The 19,596-nt window shown below is 47.0% G+C and overlaps 1 protein-coding gene across 1 annotated transcript in view; it reads right to left on the reverse strand.

The window, feature by feature from the left end:
* The window catches only part of LOC133354777 (carnitine O-acetyltransferase-like), a 46,946-nt gene extending 27,836 nt beyond the window's left edge, over positions 1-19,110 (reverse strand). The window contains exons 1-3 of the mRNA XM_061571895.1: positions 18,349-19,110; positions 12,356-12,482; positions 7,941-8,176 (exon numbers count right to left, since the gene is read on the reverse strand). Coding sequence (XP_061427879.1) covers positions 7,941-8,176; positions 12,356-12,482; positions 18,349-18,375 — 390 coding nt within the window. The 5' untranslated portion in view covers positions 18,376-19,110. The remainder of the gene's footprint in view (positions 1-7,940; positions 8,177-12,355; positions 12,483-18,348) is intronic.
* Between the last annotated feature and the right edge of the window lie 486 nt (positions 19,111-19,596).

Genomic DNA, 19,596 nt, shown 5'->3' on the forward strand with positions numbered 1-19,596 from the left:
TGCCCCGTAACACAACAACAACAACATAACACAACCTTAAATATGAAGCAATATACAGCCCGACGAACAACACAATAAAAGCGAACACCGTAAAACGAACGCGCCAAGTGTCACTGTGACCCACGCAGTGCCGAGGCGCTCCGGCTGCCTCGACTCCGCACGTGGTAGGTTACACAAAGTAGCGCGACCTAGCGCGAGTCCGTCTGGCCGGTCCGTCGTATGGAACGGGACGTTGGCGACCGTCCGGTGTCTCCGGCAGCTCTAGACGGCACGGGTCGGGCCTGGAAGGACCGGCCCCGCCGTGAAGATCCGGCCGCCGGTGGTCGGCAGCAGTCAGTTCCGAGACACCTGGGAGCGGATCAGGCGGAGACATGTGAGGAGCAGGCAAGGACAATTCCCCCTCAGGGTCGTCGGTCACGTCACATGCTCGGCCCTCACGACACAAGGGGAGGCCATACGGAGGCGAGAACGGTTTCAGTCGGGAGGGGTGGACGTACCAACGGCGTTTCCCCCATTTTATCTGAACGCACTGGGGGCGTGCCACCCGCACGACCTCCACGGGTCCCCGCCACGGCTTCAACAATTTAGGCGACGTGGCCAAAGGTGCCTGAGGGCAATGCAGCCAGGCCTTGTCACCTGGTTCCCAATTGTGCACGGACACCTTCCGTGCCCGCAACCGCTCGTTCGCAATTTGGCGAGCCCGCGAATTAAGCCGTGCGGCCTCCCTTGCCTCTGTCAGTTTATGAATATTAAATTTAATATGCTCTGCCAATTTAGAATTAGTTCGTGGTGCGGGCAGACCCAGCTGCGTTTCCATGGGCGGGTCGGCTTCCCGACCGTACATTAGAAAAAACGGGGAAAACCCCGTAGCTGCATGGGGGGCCATTCTATACGCGGCAAGGACCCCAGGGACCTGCAGGTCCCAATCAACATGCGACTCACACACCTGCTGGCACAGCATAGAGGTCAATGTCCTGTTAAGCCTCTCCACCATCCCGTCCGTCTGCGGGTGGTACGGGGAGGTACGCACCTTTTTGGTACCCAACAGGTCGCACACCTCCTGCAGTAATTTACTCGAAAAATTTTTCCCTTGGTCAGTCAGCAAGCGTTCGGGAGCCCCCTTGTCCAGGACGTAGCCCTGGACAAAGGCGTCCGTCACAGCCGCCGCCGACTGGTTGGCGAGTGGCCACGCCATAGGCCACCGGGTAAAATATTCGACCCCCACCAACAGGTACTTATTACCCCTAGGCGTAACCGGAAAGGGCCCCAGAATATCGAGTGCAACGAGCTCGTTAGTGCGCGAGACCTGAATAGATTGCAGCGGTGGATTAGCTGCCACGGGCGGTGGTTTCCGTCTGGCGCACTCAACACAACCCTTCAGAATATTCACCACGTCACCCCCCATTCCCGGCCAATAATAGTCACGCTGAAGCAGGGCAAGCGTTTTGTTAACTCCCAAATGCAAGAGGCGTTCGTGTGCGGCCAAGACAACCTTCCCCCTCACAGCAGAAGGCACCACAATCGCATGCCGCCGGGACAAACTGTCCCATCTCATCAACAGGCCCTGCTTAAGCTCGTAGGAGCCAGTTCGGTCGTGGCTACCTTCGGAACCCTCCGTCTTTCGGCGCAATGCCAGCAGGGAGCTGTCCGCCATTTGGAGACGGCCCCACTCAATCAACGACAGTGAGAGCAGCGAGTCCTGACCCCCTGGGGTAGCGGGACCATCCCCAATTGGTGTGCTCGCGGTCGCAACCAACGCCTCCCTACCTTCCGTAACCGGAGGTTTACAGCGCGCCGATCCCGATAAGCACGCACATTTGTGACAAGGCAACAACCGCGACAGGGCATCGGCATTCGTGTGTCGCAACCCTTTACGGTACGTAGTCGTGAACTGATAGTCCTGGAGGACTTCCAACCACCGCGACAATTGGCCCGAGGGCTGGGCAACCCGTAATGAATACTGGAGCGCCGCATGGTCCGTCCGGACCGTGAAATGACGACCATAGAGATATGGCCTGAATTGTTGTACAAAAAAAACAATGGCAAGTAGTTCACGACGGGTGACGCAGTAGCGCTGCTCTGCCGGCGACAACACCCTGCTACCATAGGCGACCACCCGTTCGACCCCTCCAACGACTTGGGACAGCACTCCCCCAATGCCCGTGTTGCTAGCATCCGTGTCTAGCAAGAAGGGACTCTCAAAGTCTGGATAGCACAAGGGTGGGGCCCTTACCAAGGCGTCCCGGAGGGAGCAGAATGCAGCCTCCTCCTCCGGTCCCCACCGGAACTTCACTCCTTTTGCCGTTAGAGCGTGCAAGGGCTTTGCAATGGTGGCGAAGTGCTCAACGAATCGGCGATAATACGAAGCAAAACCGATGAAACTGCGCACGTCTGACACTGACGTGGGCGTCGGCCACGAACTGACACAGTCCGTCTTCGCAGGATCGGTAGAAATCCCCGAAGAGTCGACAATGTGACCCAAGTACCTCACGGATTTACGAAAAAGATGGCATTTGGCCGGTTTAAACTTTAATTTAGCCGATCGCATTCGCAAGAACACCCCTCTCAATCGCTGGAGGTGTTCTTCGAACGTTTTACCGAAAACAATGACATCGTCAAGGTAAATGAGGCACGTCTCCCACTGCAAGCCCGACAAAACCAATTCCATAAGACGCTGAAACGTCGCAGGAGAGGAGTGAAGTCCCATGGGTAACCGGTTAAATTGAAACAGGCCCCCTGGAGTCCGGAATGCAGTCTTAGGCTTAGACTCCTCGTCGAGTGGCAACTGCCAAAATCCGGACAATAAATCAAGAGTCGAAAAGTATCGCGCACCGGACAATGCGTCGAGAGACTCGTCCATCCTGGGGAGCGGATACGCGTCGGCCACCGAGATCTTATTCAGGCGGCGGAAATCGACGCAAAATCGCAGGGACCCGTCCTGCTTTTTAACGAGCACAATAGGTGCTCCCCAAGGACTGGAAGAAGGCGAAATAATGTCGGCTTCCAGCATATCGTTAACTGCCGACTGAACATGTTCCTTCTCAGCAGGACTCAGTCGGAAGGGATTTTGCCTGACCGGTGCCGCATCGCCCGTTTCAATGTGGTGGCGTAGCAGGTCCGTGCATCCGATATCATACTTATGTTTACTGAAGACATCCGAAAATTCAATCAGCAACCCGCGCAACGCACCCAACTGTAGCGCTGACAAATCGTCAGAGTCCGCGCACAGCATATCAATCCAATCTAGGTCCTCCTTTGATGGTACGCTATTCGTGGGGCTCGGATCAGCCTGCGCAACCAGCCTCTCCTCCGCAGGGACCCGTGCCGCGTGAGCCAGCACGGTGCCCTGCTGAATGACGGCCGGCCGCGCCCCAGCGTTTAAAACCATGACAAACGGATCCCTGTCTGCCCCAACCAAAGTGTGAGCCACCGATAAATCGAGACCTCCAACAGCCCTATTAGAAGGACCCAAAAGCATGGCCTGTTCCGAGGCCTCCTTCCCCCATGGCTTCCGTAACCGGAGGGGAATCAACATTTGTGAACCCGGGGGCACGTGCACGGTCTGTGTTGCTAACGCCTGAATGGTAGCGCACGCCGTCCGAATTACATTAGGGCTCGTCAAAAATGAAATACGGCGACCCGATGGTAGTTCCATGCAACGCTGATCAATGAGAATTTTGATGGGCATTTTCGCCAAAAAATCAGTGCCCAATAGGCAAGGAACCGCCAGGGAAGATGAAACGAAAACGGGTCCCGACAATTTGATATCACCAATGCAAATGGACGCCCTAATCTGACCGATAATGCCCAACGATCCCCCGTTTGCGGCGTAAAATGGCACATCCACCGGAAGAAGCGGACGACATTGTACCGGGAGAATATTATAAATGAGATCCGAAATAATAGTCGCCGATGCCCCCGTGTCCACTAACACCCTGACCTCGACCCCATCAATCGATCCGGTAACGACGGATGAACCCGCTGAGGCAGCCACTATTCTGTGCCCCAATTCCGACCATTTAATGTCTCCCCGGTCCCGGCCGAACCCCCCTCTCCGAACCGAATCCCCGAACTCTACTCGGCTCTCCCTCGTCGCAACGCGACGACCCATACGTGTCGAGTATGCGGGCCAAGCATGTGAGGTGCCGCGACTTGCCGGGGTTTGCAGTGATGACTTGGGGCCTTGGTCGTCGTCCAGCCGAGGTCCCATGGCGCGCTGACGTGGGGCGCGGCAACCGGAGGCCACGTGGCCACGAAGGCCGCAGTTATAGCAGGTGATGACAGTAGTCGGAGATCTCGGTTGCTCCAGCTTGCGGGCCGCTCGCAGAGGCGAACGACCCCCCGACCTCCAGTCCCCCGCTCGTCCCGCGATGAACGCGTCCTCTCGTGGGCTGACGACTTGGGGCACGGTGTCAACCGGACCCGGAGTTGAGGCCACGGCAGCGTTGCAGACGACCCCCTGCTTTCGTTGAAGGACCTCGTGCGCTTGCATGCTCGTGGCGACCCGTAATGAAGAAATATCGGTGTCGTCGGCCGTGTTGATGGGGACCCCCAGGTCCTGCGCCAACTTGAGCAGCTGCTCCAAAACCATCGCATCTTGGCCCTCCTCGTCCATACGAGGGAACGCGGCGTCAGCGAGAGCGAGCAACGCCGTGCGGTAGGCGAGCACGGTCTCCGTGTCCGCCTTCCGTCTTGCGTAGAAATGATGGCGGCACGCCGAGGGAGGACCGTAGACTTTGGCCATGAGAGCCAGCGCATCCTTGAGCGTGGAGCGGTCCGACCTGCGTGCGGACGTGAAGGCCGCGAGCGCGTTGTCGTCCAGCATGGCAGGCAGTGCCCGCAGTGCCGTAGCGTCGGACCAGGCGGACATCTCTTGATGCGCCAAAAATCTGCGCTGAAATTGGCTCCAATCCCCGCCTTCCGCCTTGAATGCTGACAACGTGGGAAGGCGCTGCTGAAAGATAAAGTCGTCCTCCTCCTCGTGCTTCCTCTCTGCCCCCCCGTCGGTGTGTAAGATGGCGGCCCCAGTGGCGGGTGTGTGATGGCGGTCCGCCGCGCGCGTTGGTGACGTCAGCGGCCGCGCATGGAGAACCGCTGCCACGTGGTGATGGCCGTTCCCGCCAAAAGTTGGAGCGGATGAAATGGCGGGAATCGCCAAATCGTTTTGGCGGGAATCTGCAGGGCGATCCTGTAGCACGTCGGCCGCCGTCCCCGCTCCTCCCGACGAGCTGATCTCCGCCAAGATGGACGCGGCTGCGAGCAGCAGCTCCGCCAGACGGGAGTGTGCCTCGCGAAGCACGGTGTCAGTCCCCCGTCGCTCGACCGGCGCCGTCGGTGGATCCTGCCCCGTGGGCAGCTCCTCTTCCTCACCCCCTGATGCCCGCTGGCCCGCGTCGTCGAGGTTGTCCTCGTGGTCAATCCCGTGGGTCCGACGGTTCCTCCTTGTATCCATGCTTGGAGGACCGTTTCACTTCTGACGCCAGTTGAAGTATGGGAATTGACGGCAGGAACTTCTTGACGGGTAACACACTTTTATTAAATCCTTTAGGTATCACAATACAACGTGTGGTCTCTCTTCTTCCTCCGACACACTCCACTAATCTCGTGTAAGCTCTAGGCCTCTGGCTACACCCGATACACTGGACTCGTGTAGACCCTATGCCTCTGGCTACACACAATATACTCGACTCGTGTAAGCCCTATGCCTCTGGCTACACAATACACTCGACTCGTGTAAGCCCTATGCCTCTGGCTACACAATACACTCGACTCGTGTAAGCCCTATGCCTCTGGCTACACAATACACTCGACTCGTGTAAGCCCTATGCCCTGGCTACACATAGTACATTCGGCTCGTGTAGACCTATGGCTACACCCACTACACTCGCCTCTGGGTTACACAGAGTCCCGGTCCCCTTAGGACAGCGGGGCTAGGTACCGCAGGGCTCTAGGTCTTCATCCCCGTCTTCCTTCTTCGCTGGTTACACACTGCCCTTACGCCTGTGTGCATCCCCTTTTATAGCCCCTGCTCACGAGGGACGGAGCTGATGCGGCGTCGACGTGAGCGTCGTTCCTTAATGACCCAATCACGACGCACTCTCTCTCAGCGCGTCACCGCCCACAGCCAATCGGTACCCCGTAACCCACGACCCCGCGCTGACCCCTGATCCTCCACCGTCAGCGCGCGTCACCACCTACACAGCCAATCATCACGCACTGTGCATACGATCCTTAATCCCAGCGCGTATCACCTCTACACATATAGCGTGATCTTAAGAATCAATATTCATAAAAAAAATCGGTGCATTGTTACACCCTCTCCAAAGTGTTTTAGGGTTGTGCCACGTGTTGTTCGGCATCATGTCTTACATTATGTCTGACGTTTTCCTCATATGTGCTTTGTCGAACATCGTGCCAAACAACATGCGGTAGAACCCACAAACGCATTGGAGAGCTTTGCAGCAACAACCGCCGTTCAACACTACTTAGCGGTGACCTCACCAAGGCCCTTGTGCCATGCTCCGTGCACTTTGAGGCCACGTGAAGTGTTGAAAGCCTGCTGGTAGGAGGTCACGGAACAGACCCAGGTGCCATGGGTTGACTGACTGAGAAGACTGGCCGATTCACCAACTGTGTTCCCCACCGTGCCAACCTTCTGCATTTTAACCGCCCGGTGCTCTGCTCGTTGTTGTGAGCGTCACTCCTCTGGCCAACATTGTTTCTGGAGGGCTACTGCCTCTATTCCCTAGTCGCGTCCTTCACAAACCTCCTTCAGAGAAGCCGATCTTGACACTGCTGGTACCTCATACCGTGAAAGCATATGTAGAATCATATTCTTGGTTCTTTCGGTAAAGTCACGTAGAAGGGAAATAATAAAATAATAAAAATAAAACATAATAAAAATTCTCACGACGTTTCGATTGCAACACAAGCAATCATCATCAGGTGTGAAAACCACAGCAATATTTTGTTTTAGTTTTCACACCTGATGATGATTGCTTGTGTTGCAATCGAAACGTCGTGATAATTTTTATTGTGTTTTATTTATACTATTTCCCTTCTACGTGACTTTACCGAAAGAACCAAGAATATGAATCCCTGCAGTCACAAAAGCTTTAAATCGAAAAATATGTAGAATCGTTACACTCACTCCTCATATAAATTGTGTGCAAGTGTATAATTCAGGGCCTCTTGAGGTTGACATTCAACTTCAGAAAGATTTACTGGAAGGTATTTAACATAAATGAAATAATAAACAATCTCTTGCCACAGGAGAAGGTAATAAACATGACTATTTGTGCTTGGAAATATCATCCTGGCCACCGGGGTGTTTACCCATAACAATAACAGCATAGCCAACTCTGAGGACATTGAAGTTTAGTGAACTCAACACAGAGTGATTTCACGTGAGGAAAATTCGATTTCTGGGGCAGCTGGGGGCTGTTCTGCTCGGACAGATGGACGTTGAGACATTGACAAGAACACAATTCGACAAAGGTTCTGTAGCATCTGTTTCTCATTATAATTGTAAAGGTGCAGCCCTTTAATTGCGTGCTCACCAGAGGGAGCTCTTAAAAGAGACTTTAGAGGGTATTTTGGAAAGTGCTGTCCCTCATTTTGCTGACCATATATGTATGTTGAACTTTTTTCGCACTGTACATAGCTAGAGGTTACTTGAAGTAATCTCAGAAAGTAGCTCTGTGCTAGCTGCTTCTGCAGACTGTCCTCTAACACAGGTTGGTCACACCGCTCTGGGAGAGCTCCAAACAGATTGTTCGTTTCACAACCTGACAGCGATAGCTGAATCGGGATAAATCTGGGGGAACACATTTTTTCGGATTTATTTTACTACTATCAGGTAAACAACACGATGCAATCGTACAACTGCAGAATTTTCTGTGGCTGTACAACAATTATGACGAGGGGCGCAACGCTCGTACCCAGTTCTCGGTCTTGCGACCCTTGCGTTCCAGGCGGGACTGCAGCACCTCCCCAAGGCCCCCGGGCCGCGCCAGCTCGGCCACCAACTTGCGCGTGTACTCCAGCTCCTCGGGCGTCACCAGCGGCTCCAGCACACGCAGGTAGCGCTCCAGGGTCTGCTTGAGAGGCGGCACCGGCAGACGCGGCAGAGAGGAACCGTCCGCGGAGGTGCTGGGGCTTGGGCTTGGGTCTGGCCCTGGTGGCAGAGGACAGCAGGCACGCAGTTCGTTTTAAAACAGTGTGCAAGCGCAAAATACTTTTAATAGACAGGTAGTGTGTAATCGTGACAATAAGAAACGTCAGATATTTGATATATACTAGCCTATAGCCCAGGGGTCCTCAAACTACGGCCCGCGGGCCACATGCGGCCCGCCGAGGACATTTATCCGGCCCGCCGGGTGTTTTTGCCGCCGCTGCCTGTCTGTTACTTTTTTTCTACATGAGAAGGACGGTCATTGGTGGAAGAGGGAGAGGGGGCGGAGTTCCCCCAATCAGACTGCATTGATGGGCAGTGCAGTCTGTATGTCTCTGTGTGGGCAAAGTTATTGCTGGTATATTGTTTTTGTAGCACTATATATATTGGTATTTTACTAATAGCAATCTTGACTCCCTAGGAAACAATGATGTCAAGAAAGAGAAAAATTGACTCGGAGTGTAGGATATTCAAAGAACAGTGGACTTATGATTACTTCTTCATGCAGTACAAGGAAAGAGCTGTGTGTCTGATATGCCAGAATATAGTGTCTGTGTTCAAAGAATACAATTTACGTCGACACTATGAAACTCAACATAAAGATAAATATGATTGTTTGGTCGGAGAAGTGAGAAAAGATAAAATATTAAAACTGAAAAATACATTAACAACTCAGTAAAATACTTTTGTGAAGCAGAAGCAGATAAATATTTCATCACTGCGAGCAAGTTTTCAAGTTGCCAAGCTAATAGCGTGCACTGGCAGACCATTCGTGGAGGGAGGATTTATTAAAGAATGCCTTCTTTCTGTTGCCAAAGAGATGTGTCTAGAGAAGGCCGATTTATTTAGTACAGTGAGTCTTTCAGGACCTACAATTACACGGAGGATTGAAGAAATGGGAGACAATTTGCATCAGCATTTGCAAAACTCCACACAAAAACTTTCCTATTTTTCCTTGGCACTCGACGAAAGCAATAATGTTCGTGATTCTGCACAACTTCTAATTTTTATTCGTGGGACGAATGACTATTTCGAAGTCACAGAAGAGCTTGCTGCACTGCAAAGCATCAAAGGAACATCTACAGGAGAGGATATCTTTCGATTTAAAGCTTTCGTGACTGCAGGGATTCATCTTCTTGGTTCTTTCGGTAAAGTCACATAGAAGGGAAATAATAAAATAATAAAACATAATAAAATAATTCTCACGACGTTTCGGCCACAACACAAGCAGCCGTCCTCAGGTGAAAACCAGGTCTGTCGGGGAGACAGCGTCTGAATGAAACAGCACACGAGCTTGGAGCATATATAAGTTGGGTTGGAAACGGGGGAAAGAGCGCCTTGACAAAATAATTTGCATATCAAGAGGAATTTAGCATATTTATGGGAAATGCAGGAATGTGATTAGTACTATATATGCCCGTGCTGCATATGTAGTACTAATAACATTCCTGCATTTCCCATAAATATGCTAAATTCCTCTTGATATGCAAATTATTTTATTATGTTTTATTTTGATTATTTTATTACTTCCCTTCTACGTGACTTTACCGAAAGAACCAAGAAGAGAGGGTATCTATGAAAAGGTTTGCCAAACTGTGAATAGTTTGGAGCTGAACTGGGCTAAACTAGCCAGTGTGACAACTGATGGTGCTCCTAGCATGGTGGGGTCTAAGAAAGGAATAATTGCTAGCATTAACCAAGAGATGGACAAACATAACCATTCTCATCCAATAGCCATACACTGCCTCATCCACCAACAAGCGCTGTGTAGTAAATCACTGAAGTGGGACTCTGTTATGAAAATTGTAGTATCTTGTGTTAACTTCATTAGAGCTCATGCACTAAACCACAGACAATTTCAGGAATTTCTGTCTGAGCTAAATGTTGACTATGAAGATGTTTTGTATCACATAGAAGTCCGTTGGCTGAGTCGAGGGAGAGTTTTGAAACGTTTCTATGACTTACTTCCACAGATTACAGCTTTTCTGCTTTAAAAAAACAAAGAAGTACCAGAGCTCAATGATGCAGAATAAAAATGGCACATTGCCTTTCTGACAGATGTAACAGAGCTACTCAACAGTTTCAATGTGCAACTTCAAGGAAAGGGGGAGCTCATCTGTGATATGCAATCACATGTCAAAGCATTTGAAGTAAAATTAGGCCTCCTCATCAAACAAGTGAAGGAGGAAAACTTCTGCCATCTCCCCAAAACTCAAAATCTGTTAGCGGAAAAACCATTGGTTGCATTCCCAAACAAAACATGTGTGGATTCACTGGAAAAATTGCAAAAGGAGTTCCAATTTGGATTTAAAGAGCTTCATCTCCATGAACAGGACATAAGCTTTTCCGTAATCCATTTTTTATTGACATTGAAAATGTGGATACAATTTACCAAATGGAACTGGCTGAACTGCAGAATTGTGACTCTCTGAAAGACGCATTCATGTCAAGCAGCCTTCATAATTTCTATGCATCTCTCCCCTCTGAGACATATCCTCATCTCAGAAACCATGCACTCAAAATTGCAACCATCTTTGGCAGCACTTATGTCTGTGAACAGACTTTTTCCAGAATTAAACATTTGAAATCTCCAACCAGATCTAGACTAACGGATGCACACTTGCATCACTTGTTACGACTAGCAGTGACAAATATGGAACCGGACATTGACCATCTCATTAGCCAAAAGCAGGCCCATAGTTCCCATTGAAATACTGACAAGTTTGTTGATTTAACTTTACTTGTTCTTCATTTTAAATATTGTATTTGTTCCCGTTTTGTTTCTTCACTTCAAAATAAGATATATGCAGTGTGCATAGGAATTTCTTCATAGTTTTTTTTTTTACTATAGTCCGGCCCTCCAACGGTCTGAGGGACAGTGAACTGGCCCCCTGTTTAAAAAGTTTGAGGACCCCTGCTATAGCCCATCCAAGGATGGACGTATTGCAGTAAATCTGAAAAAATGCAATCGAAAATAATGTTCCGCTCATGAGTATTATTAATGGTAGCGTTACGGAGTTAGCGTGACATCAGGGTTCTCGCTTTTTATATATATTAATAATTATATATTAGGATAACAAAGACCAATATACACATTTCAAGGTGTGCCAATGCACAATTGAGAATTCAGTGATGCTCATACGTTGTTGGTATCCCTGAGACAGTGATTGAAGTTCCACATGGTCAGGATCAGTCAATCGCAAAGACAACCACTATTATCCTTTCACAGGGTGGTTTTTATTTATGGACCCCACCCCCAGAGAGATGACAAGTTGAGTCAGCCCCTGAAGAAGATTTTGAATTGTGACCTTTCAGCTGTGAGTTGAGTCTTGCAACCAGCTGAATTATGACCTGTTTACCAACACCAAAAATATGCCTTCTCGTGGGACTCACAGGCACTAAGCTGCAGTTATCAGAGTGGGAGCAATTGCCTCTTACTCAGACCCTTGCCCTCTGAGCCATGTCCTTGACAGTCCAGTCTGTATCCCCCTCTTGTAAAGTAGGGTAGCAGAGCAAGTAGGTTATATCAGACTATCTGTGTGGAGTTTCAGACTTTTTCACTTGAATGTATGAGTTTTCTCTGAAAATTCTATTTCCTCCAAATAAATCAATACAAAAATATAATTGGAAAAAAAATAGAAAAGTGGTATAAGGTAAAGGTGTAACCCTGCAATGTTCTTGCTCGTGCCGCTGCTGACACAAAAGCCTACTCTTCCACATTGGTCAGACAACTTGTAAGAGGTACCCACACTTCACCCCACCGCAGTCTAACTGCCAACCCACTATATTCTTGGTTCTTTCGGTAAATCACGTAGAAGGGAAATAATAAAAGATTTTATTATTTCCCTTCTACGTGACTTTACCGAAAGAACCAATAATATGAATCCCTGCAGTCACGAAAGCTTTAAATCGAAATGCCAACCCACTGTTTCGTACCCATTTATACTGCTGGGTGGACAGAGGCATGGGGTTTTAAAAAACTTGGACCACTGTTTCATCTGCCACGATAGGAGAATCAACACGGTGACCTCTGGATTACCAGTCCAGTGTCCTGCCCGTTACACCGCGGCAGAATCCCAACGATAATTGTGGCTGTCTTTCAGTAATGGCTTCATCAGCCTGCCGTACATAAACACAACAATTATCACACCCCCACAGGTGGCTAATGATTGATTTTCTTACCCAGCAGGGGACCACCAGAAAAGCAGCGGCTTGGGGCTTCATGGTCCCTGTGGCTGCTGCTGCTGTTGCTGGGAAGGCACGCGACAGTCGGCTGTCCATAGATCCTCAGCCCGTTGAGTGGCCTTGCCTGCGCGGTTACATAAACAGTTTCAAACACACACATTTAACTCTCCCGTGCGCTTCCGAGTCGTGCTGCCCGTTTGATCGGCACGATGTCCAACGTTTCGTGCTGGTGACTCTTTCGATTCAGTGTTTGGAAGAAGCTCCCAGGAAATTTGGTTCCTAATTGTCCACTATCACGACGAACAGCACGTGGTCAAACCTGAAAACACACTGGGCAGGTACACAGCACAATCACAAAAACCTATGCAGCAGTACACACACACACACATTTTATATTATAAGTTGACTCAGAGGTCAGAACACTGAGTTGGCACCTGTGAGACTCTGCATTTAAAACCGGTTTCTCAGCCTGATCATCACCTGGTCACCGATGACTGCAAACAAACAAACCATCGTGTTCTATTTGGCTGTGTTGATTCATTTGACGAAATTCCAGTTTTTTATTGACAAAAAATGTATACCCGTTAAACTGCCATGAAACAATCTCATAGCAGAGTGTTTTCAAAGGTGTGCACCCTACTTTGTAAAGTATAAAAAGGACGTTTGATGGATGATTTTTGGAGAAGCCCTGTAATAAAACGAAAGTGCAGCCATTCTTCGACACTGGATGATGCACTGCTCTGCAAGATTTCGGAATAGATTTTTCCATCTTATAACATGATGCTGGTAGCACAAAAGGAATACATTTGTGAGTAGAACAACACTTCAAATACAATAAAAAAAAACACTTTCACGGTTTATATCTGTACAATTCAAGTGCGGTTGCTATGCGCCTCAGAGGATCCCCAATGATACAACACGGATGAGAAGCAGGGCTTCAATACAGGTTCTGAACACTCATGATTAAACAAAGCTTATCAATTGCAGCAAGTTGATGTTCTCAACAGTCAACAAAAAATTGCGTTACATTTTGTTGGCATTTTGCAGCTCTGAATCAAAAGAAAAAAATGTTTATGTGCTGGGCAATGTTTGCAGAGGGTTAAAGGTGCACTATCTGTACAAGAGAAGACTGGCTTACTTGAGTGCTATTGGGGTGCCTTTGGAATGGATGTCATTTTGCAGAGCTGTTCTCTGACACATTGATCGCTGAGGAGAGTTCTGAATACAAGTCACTTTGTCCCACACCACAGAATCGAGGCATCGATTGTCGCGGATAGATTTGGTCTGATCAATGGTACTGTAATGTATACAGATAAGCTGTGTACAGGGACAGTGAACCTGCATCATGTGATCTCGATCATCTCTTGTTACAGTTGCGCTTCAAGAGGATTCCAGCTAAGACACCTTTTCCCAACTCATCCGCACAAACAGGTACCTACCCCAATCTAGATTTGAAGTTTTCGTGACTGCAGGGATCCATACTCTTTGGTTCTTTCGGTAAAATCACGTAGGTAGAAAAATAAAATAAATTGAATCACGACGTTTCGGGCGCAACACAAGCGTCCGTCATCAGGTGGGACAACCACAGCAAGAAACAACTGCTGACTTTACGTGATTTTACCGAAATAGCCAAAGAGTAAGGTACCTACCCCACCCGGCATTTGAACTCACACACAGCCGCTTGCATATTTAGTCATATTTCAGCCATATATAAAAAAATTATACATACTCTGCAATGCAAGGTGTTGTGATTTCACTAAGTTATAAACAAAACTATTAATAAACTGGAGTCGGTCGCGCATGCTTTCTATTGGTTTTCCCAAACTTGAAAATAAAGTACTGAATAGTTTAAATTATTGACAATGCAATGTTTCATGCAAACTTAATTCGAAAATAAATAAATACTGAAATTCTGTAAGGCCCTAAATGTGAATTGTTTGCGTTTGGATTCTAAAACATGATTAACAAGTGCATTCTGCAAAATTATAAACATTCAGATGAATATTTTCCTCGAACTCGGTCTATACCAAAACTTTTTGCATCCCCAAATGTTATGGAGTTGTAATTTTTGGAGGTCCAAATTCATAACATTATAGTTATAGTTCAGAATAGACTATCTTTACCAAATAGCATTTTTCGAGCCTTTCTATATACATCATTACCATTTATAATACTCAATAAATATTTGGTTTTGAAATTACACTGATAGAAGAATAAAAAGAGGAACAAGTGTATTTCAAAACATACGAAGGCTAAAAACATCATTAAAACTCTCAAGAAAAATAAGTGGGCATGACACGTTGCGAGAAGGGATGGCAGGTGGTCAAGAATAAAACTTGAATAGCAGCCAATGGATGGAAAGCATCGAAGAGGATACCCACCAATGAGATGGAACGAAGAAATCACAGCTGGTATGCCAGCACATAGCGGAATTTTATTACATCGTGTAATTACGGGAGGTGGCGGCCGCTTTGAGAAGGAGTTTCATCTCATGATGGTTATTGGCAAAGGCTCATGATGACGATTTCAATGTGTGTATACACTGCAAGGACTGAGGTTGCTCAGTTGGTAGGGTAGCAAGCTCTTGTTTATTAAGTCGTCGATTGTTTGTTTGAATTACACTGCGGTGTCTTTCTGTGACGTACAAGTTCACACGATGGTAGATTGAAAACTAATTTATTTAGAATTATGTTTACTTTGTTGTCCTTCCCCCACACCTACGATTTCCACGGTTGGCAACGTACGGTGCGAAAGAAGTCCAACATACATAAATACACGACTTAGTAAATATTTCTCAGTGGTGGGGAAATTTCGTACGATCTTGAGCACCCCTATGTGGGAAATGAACAGCAGTTACTCTCTCAGAGAGGCGAGTCCCTGCCAAATTAAATGTGGAATTTCCAACGCCGGTTCAAGATGAGCAGCGCCTGATACTTTTCTGGGTATATGGAGACATACTTAGCTTTTAATATGTGTCTATATATATACTGTGGACCGTATCATAATTAAACATGACGTGGGGACATGAGGGACATGTGGCACAAAAAAACTAATTCAACCGTTTCTTACAAGCAACATCTTATACATTTCCACAAAACAGCAGAACTATTACCCGCAACTCATATTTTATCTGTGGGAGCTGTAGGGTCTGCAGATACTCCTATTATCCGTGCACTATTCTTAATATTTTTAATATTTATCCACGTTTATTCCCATCCCATATTGCAGAACAACTTCCTATTATCCGAATTGTTTGTTTGCTATAAAGTTTTTAATAAATTAGCAGACATCACAGAAAATAGGATCTGCAATTTTTGCCCCCTACGTCACTACAAAAATTAGAAGTTATACTACATTTCTGACATAAAATCTACGCAATAAAATACCATTTACCCAGGGCCATTTGCGCATTTAGTATTAAGGTCCCGGGTGGATCTTTTCATAGGAGATGTTTGTTGAAAAATATCACTGGGAAATTATTTGATACAACTCAAAAAACGTGAAAGTATTTTTGTTGCAACAATCTAGAAGTTACGATGCTTGGGGTCTGGAGTTTAGCTGTGGAGATGACTGTGCGTATGCGGTACACACATCCCACACGTTGGCTTTGCGCACGGGCAACTATTTTTACCATTTTTTTTTGGCGAGCAGATTTGGTTGGCTGACAGCTCTTGGTGTCCAGTAACAACTAATCACCCATCCCGATCAAGTGTTCCCTCCTAGTTAAATATAACCATGAGTTAGGTCAGGAAACCTGTAAACAATGACAAAATAAGACAGATGGAGAGAGGGCTGTGTCACTGTGGACACTGTTTGTACCTGGCAGTTACAATGAAAACTACATACATATATAGAGGCCTGGCATTTGACTTTGTTTTTTTTTTCTGAAACTGGTCAAAGTTTATTTACGAGCGAGTTCTTGACATTGTAAAAGTAACGACCATATTTGGAGACACTCATTGAGGAAGTTTGTAGCTGACTTACAGCTAACAGGAATGTGACTGCCAATTTTGGTTTCCATTCTGTCATAAAAGTGAGTTTCCATTCCAATAAAACAACCATGAACCAGATTTTGTAACCACAGTATAACAAATATATGAACATAAACACTACGATATTTAGACAGATTAATTTGCTATCAACGTGTTCCTGTACTTTTCTCGCTGTCTATTGAGTTTGTTACATAATAAATGTATTACATTTATCTGATTAGCCAAGGAAAGTATCTTTTTTCTCCATTATCCATGACTGCGAGCATAGTCCCCCCATTAAAAATGAAGTCGAGTTGCATGAATGTACCTTGGTGACATTCAATACTACTGGCGCGTGGACTGAATACATGGCTTGTTTTGTTGCCACCAGATCAATAGGGTTTCTATTTCAACCACCCTTGGAAAAACTTTACATGTATCAGTATCTGCTGTCGAGAATTTGCCCAACATTCTAATGCAGTGCCATTCTAAAGAAGTTCTGTGACACAAAGGCTTTTCTGGATAAAGGGTATATTTAGATTATTGTCTTTTATTTGAGTTTTTTTTTCATTTTAGCTATATTGCGAGTGTAGTTATGATTATCAGCTTTCACTGTATTTCGATTGGATTTTACCTATACAGAACTTGGGAGTGTGTTTTTTTCTAATGTACAGCGTTTAGAGATATTTCATTATGAAAAGGCTCATCATGAAATCAAGATTATCATTATTCATGATCCGCTGCAGAACGAATGCTTCCCCCACGCCGCATCGATCATACTTCGCCATGCTGGTCAGCTATAGTTGGTAACAGGCAGAAGTGGGGAAGGTCAGGTCTGGCCATGGCCAGGAATCACATTTACGTTGCACGGTTTATAATGCAGTGGCTTATAAAAATAACAATAATTAACCACACACTCGCGGTAAATCTTCCTGGCAACAACAAAAATATCCAAAGGTAACACAAATCTGAGCCGGAGACGAGCTATGTGCATTGTGAAGAAACCTAACACAGCCATAAACAACAGGACGAGTTTGAAATTCTGTGCCATATTTTTTTCTAAAATGCCAACAATGGCTCAGAGGACCACATTTTGATATCCGCTTAAAATATTCCTATTACTACACATATACACCGTAGAGTTTGCCCAATTGCTACTGGAGCCGAACCATACGAGAGAAAACAAGATGACGCAATGGTTGTTTTTTGCATCGTGTAACCAAGAGGCTTGTGAATGTCTCAAGAACATCCCTTCCAGCCACCCCCACGTAAGATGAAACATTCCAAAAGGTCGCAGGTGCAGGCCGTTGTTGCTATGGCCCTCAAGACTTTTGCAGCGGACTGCACCAATGTCCGTATTGTAGATGGGGAGGGAGGAGGTATTATGGAGATGAAATGCATATCCCCTTCCATTATTTCCCCACGTAAAGGTCGTTTCTCAAGGATAGGCGTGTTTGGGCGTGATAGTGAGTGGGTCCTTCCAGAAACAGAATGTGCAGCAGCAGCAAGGGGATACCAATCTGGCAGGGCTGCACCATCGCAGAATGTGCATGCGAGGCACCCGAGGCAAATGTTTGCGCGTAGATCAAAATGCACGGTGCTAACTGGGGTTGCTGTCAAAACGCGATGACGACGACGACGACAATTTATTATTGTGTCAAGGGCAGCGAGGACTTTTGTGAGCAGGAAATACAAAAGGGGGGGAGGAAGACAAAAACAACACAACACAGCTGTTATCGGGGCATGCAAAAGGCGAAAGATGTCTCACACACACAGCGTCTTGCAACATTGATTGCGTTGGGGGTAGTGGGTTGCACGGTGGGTGGCACAGTGAGACAATCTAACGGTGATCACAGTGACAGGCAGTGTATGTCCCCCACACACCCTCGCAACCACGAGCATTGATAACAGTTCTGAAACCCACAATTAGCCCGGGCACACAACATCATCATCCGCCCAATGCACGCTTTGAATCGTTACGAAACGACGGCGTAAGACGAAGCACGCACCACGACTTACCACTGTAATTCTCAGAAGAGACAGCATCTTCTCGTCACGTCGGCTCGTCAAGAGAGCGAGACGAAGGAAAGGGATGGTGACTGATGATGACGATGGGAAGAAGAAGAAGACGACGAAGCTTTTGCTTGCTTGCCTTGGCCCCTTCGTTGTGGTTTGTTTTATTCTTCAACGCTCGCATTGCAGCTCGCTGGCCTGCGCTGGTGAACGCCGATTCGCCACGGGACACGACATGACAGCACCGTCAACAACACCACCACCACCAACAACAACAACAACCACCACTGGGCAGAAGGGGACACACGGGACACGCGTGTGTGGGTGTCACCGTGTGTCAAGGCAAAGGGGGAGGGGCAAGGCGAGTTGGCTCCTCCCCCCGTGCATTACAAGCCACGCCCACATCGCTCGCCCCTCCCACCAATGCCCTTCAACAACGGTGGGCCATGGCTAAGGAAAGGCAATTCGAAACTTAATTGAGACCTTTATTTCGTGATTGACCGGTAATAAAGTATGGGGAAATAAGAGGGTTTTTTTTTACCCCTCTGCGAGGAATCATGTCTGCATTAACCACACGTAATTGTATGATGGTGAACGTGCAAGCAAAACATGCTCTTCTTGAATTTCGATTTAAAGCTTTCGTGACTGCAGGGATTCATCTTCTTGGTTCTTTTGGTAAAGTCACGCAGCCTGGTGGTGCCCATTCAGACGCTGTCTTTTCGACAGACCTGTTCTTCACCTGAGGACGGCTGCTTGCGTTGTGGCCGAAACGTGAGAATGATTTTATGTATAATTTTTATTATTTTATTATTTCCGTTCTACGTGACTTTACCGAAATAACCAAGAAGATGCTCTTATTTCGGTAAAGTCACGTAGAAGGGAAATAATAAAAATAAGAATTTTATTTTATTATGGTTTATTTTTATTATTTTATTATTTCCCTTCTACGTGACTTTACCGAAAGAACCATGAAGATGAATCCCTGCAGTCACGAAAGCTTTAAATCGAAAAACATGCTCTGATAATTAATATTGTCTTTGAAACTGTTCGGTCTGTACCAGACGTTCGCCGTTCTCTGGGTTGACACTGGTGAGACAAGGCCCTAAAGAAGGCTGTCTCTGGTGTAAGCCAATCAGTGTAAAACAAACAATGCCTTATATAATTACACTTATATAACACAATTATTGTTCCTGGATAGTAAGCGTTATTTCCTAATTGATTATGCCTCAAACGTACAGAAAATGGCGATTATTC

This window comes from Lethenteron reissneri, chromosome 48 (genome assembly GCF_015708825.2).
Source record: "Lethenteron reissneri isolate LAM-NWPU_2019-01 chromosome 48, ASM1570882v1, whole genome shotgun sequence".
NCBI lineage: Eukaryota > Metazoa > Chordata > Hyperoartia > Petromyzontiformes > Petromyzontidae > Lethenteron > Lethenteron reissneri.